At 50.0% G+C, this 2,754-nt stretch overlaps 1 protein-coding gene across 1 annotated transcript; it reads left to right on the top strand.

Annotated features, from left to right (window-relative positions):
* Positions 1-410: 410 nt before the first annotated feature.
* LOC146340997 (vomeronasal type-2 receptor 26-like) lies at positions 411-1,343 on the top strand. The gene has a single exon (XM_084807310.1). The coding sequence runs from the start codon at positions 411-413 to the stop codon at positions 1,341-1,343; it is 933 nt and encodes a 310-aa protein (XP_084663436.1).
* The last annotated feature ends 1,411 nt before the right edge of the window (positions 1,344-2,754 follow it).

The following is a 2,754-nucleotide window of genomic DNA, read 5'->3' as shown; positions in this document are numbered from 1 at the left end:
AGGCTACGTAAATCCTTACGTAGCCTATCACGTTTTTTTTTTTTAAACTTGGAAATGGCAGTGGCGGCAGCTGGTCGGAAGACCAGCCACTGCAGCTGCCGCTGCCGAACCGCCGCCGGAGCCGCTGCCAGAGCCGCCGCCGCCAGGAAGATCCGCCCCAGGTAAGTCCCGTCCTGGGGGGGTGGCGGGGGGGGGTGGCGGGCCATTCCGCCACTGATTTTGGGGGGCTGAATGCTCTGGCATTTGGCCTCCCCGAGATCCGTGGCAGAACTTTCGTACATTCCTACTCCAGACTCAAGATTTCCAAAGCTTAAAGAAAAAACCAAAAGGTGTAAAATAAGCTAGAGAACGGATATTTCCATGTCTTTCTTTGAGGGCTGGACTGGTCCCACAAAAAGGACATCTGAGTCATGTTTGAGATGCTGTTGCTCATTCCAGATGCAGATCGCTGTGCCCCGTGCCCACAAGATCAACACCCAAACAAGAACCAAGACCAGTGTATTTCCAAGAAGATCCACTTCCTTTCTTTTCAAGACACATTGGGATTTGGTTTAGCTTCTCTATCCCTTTTCCTCTCTCTGATCACATTTCTAGTGCTGGCAATCTTCATTAAACACCGTGACACACCAATTGTCAAAGCCAACAACCGAGACCTCACCTATGTGCTCCTCATCTCCCTCCTGCTCTGCTTCCTCTGCTCCTTCCTGTTCATTGGTCGACCCACAAAGGTCACATGTCTTCTCAGACAAGCTGCTTTTGGCATCATCTTCTCTGTTGCTGTTTCTTCCATTTTGGCCAAAACGGTCACGGTGGTTCTGGCCTTCATGGCCACCAAGCCTGGAAACATGGCCAGAAAACTCTTGGGGAGACAACTGACAAACTCCGTAGTCTTAGCCTGTCCCCTCATCCAAGCTATGATCTGCGCTGTCTGGCTGGTGACCTCTCCCCCAATCCCAAACTTGGACTTCCACTCCCTGACTGGAGAGATCATAGTGGAATGTAATGAAGGCTCGGTTGCCGTGTTTTACACTGTCCTGGGCTACATGGGTTTCCTGTCTCTCATTAGTTTCATGGTGGCCTTTCTAGCAAGAAAATTGCCTGACAGTTTCAATGAAGCCAGGTTTATCACCTTCAGCATGCTGGTGTTTTGCAGCGTTTGGGTCTCCTTTGTGCCCACCTACCTGAGCACCAAGGGGAAGTCCATGGTGGCCGTGGAGGTCTTCTCCATACTGGCCTCTGGAGTTGGTCTCCTGGGCTGCATCTTTCTCCCCAAATGTTACATTATTCTCCTGAGGCCCAATCTTAATTGTAAAGATCATTTAATAAGGAGAAAGAATCTGTGAGAGTATAATGCACTGGAAGAAAAAATCTCTGCCAATTCCTTTTCCAGTTGGTCAATCACAATTTACTCTGCTGCTTATCCTTACAGGAATAATTGGGATCCTTTAAAAAACTAAAAATAAAACTATCAATTCATCTATATTGTTTCTGTATATTTTCATACTGACTTGGTGGAATGGGGTTTTGTTATTTTTTTCAAGTAATGGAAAGCTGTAATATTGTTGTGGGTTTGGCATAGTTCTGAACAACCTCTCCCGAGTCCCTTACATCCCAAAGACTGTGATTGCAAAGAGATTCAGGATCCCTTCCAATTCTGTCACTCTTGATTCTAAGATTTCAATAGATATAATAGGAGGTAACACTTCTCAAAGACCTGAAAATAGACAAGTGGTAGCCAGTAGGGATGGCAGAGAATTTTAGGGATGTACAAAAGTCACTTACCGTTTCGCGGATCTGCATCGCGGTGGGGGGGAGGCGCTCCGTCCCTTCCCCCAGAATCCTTGACGGGGGGGAGGCGCTCCGTCCCTCCCCCTGGAGTCCTGCCCAGCCAGCTCCGCTCTGCGGGGATTCTGCAGAGCCGCTGGCCAGCTCCGCCAGCAGCCGGACATCCAGCCGCTGGGTAGCAGGGACGCAAATGGCGGTGGCCATAGCCGCCGCCATTTGTGTCCCTGTATTCAACCGTGATAGGCTACGTAAATATTGACGTAGCCTATCACGTCTGTGTTAAAAAACAACAACACGTACGCAAATGGCGGCGGCTACGGAGGCCGCCATTTGTGTTCCTTATTTTTCGCCGTCATAGTCTACATAAATATTTACGTAGGATAAAACAGCGAATCAAAAAGGAATGCAAATAGCGCCCACAACGCTATTTGCGTTTCCCTTTATTTTCGCCGTAATAGCCTACGTAAATATTTACGTAGACTAAGATGGCGAAAAATAAGGAACGCAAATGGCGGCCGCCGTAGTGCCGCCATTTGCGTACGCGGTATTTTTTTTAACCCAGACGTGATAGGCTACATAAGTCTTTACATAGCCTACCATGTCTATGTAAAAAAACAAAAAAATACAAAAGACCAGACTGCAAATGGCGGTGGCGGCAGCCGGTCAGAAGACCAGCCGCTGCCGCCGCCAAAGCTGCCACTGGAGCCGCTGCCATCCAGAACATCCGCCCCAAGTAAGTCTCGTCCCAGGGGGGATCTGCGGGGGGGGGGCAGGCCATTCCGCCACAGATTTCGGGGGAAATCCGTGGCGAAATTCTCCGCCATCCCTAGGAAATTCCACCATGGATTTCAGTGAGGCCGAATGCACTGGCCTGCCCCCCTGCGGATTCCCCTTGGGATGAAGCTTACCTGGGGCGGATGTTCCGGACGGCAGCGGCTCCAGCTGGTCTTTTGACCGGCTGCCACGGCC

Source organism: Heloderma suspectum, chromosome 6 (assembly GCF_057233095.1).
Source record: "Heloderma suspectum isolate Gila_16-S chromosome 6, 16-S_ref, whole genome shotgun sequence".
In the NCBI taxonomy this organism is placed as follows: domain Eukaryota; kingdom Metazoa; phylum Chordata; class Lepidosauria; order Squamata; family Helodermatidae; genus Heloderma; species Heloderma suspectum.
The sequence above is the reverse complement of the archived record's forward strand: the minus strand, read 5'-3'. Positions and strand labels throughout refer to the sequence as shown.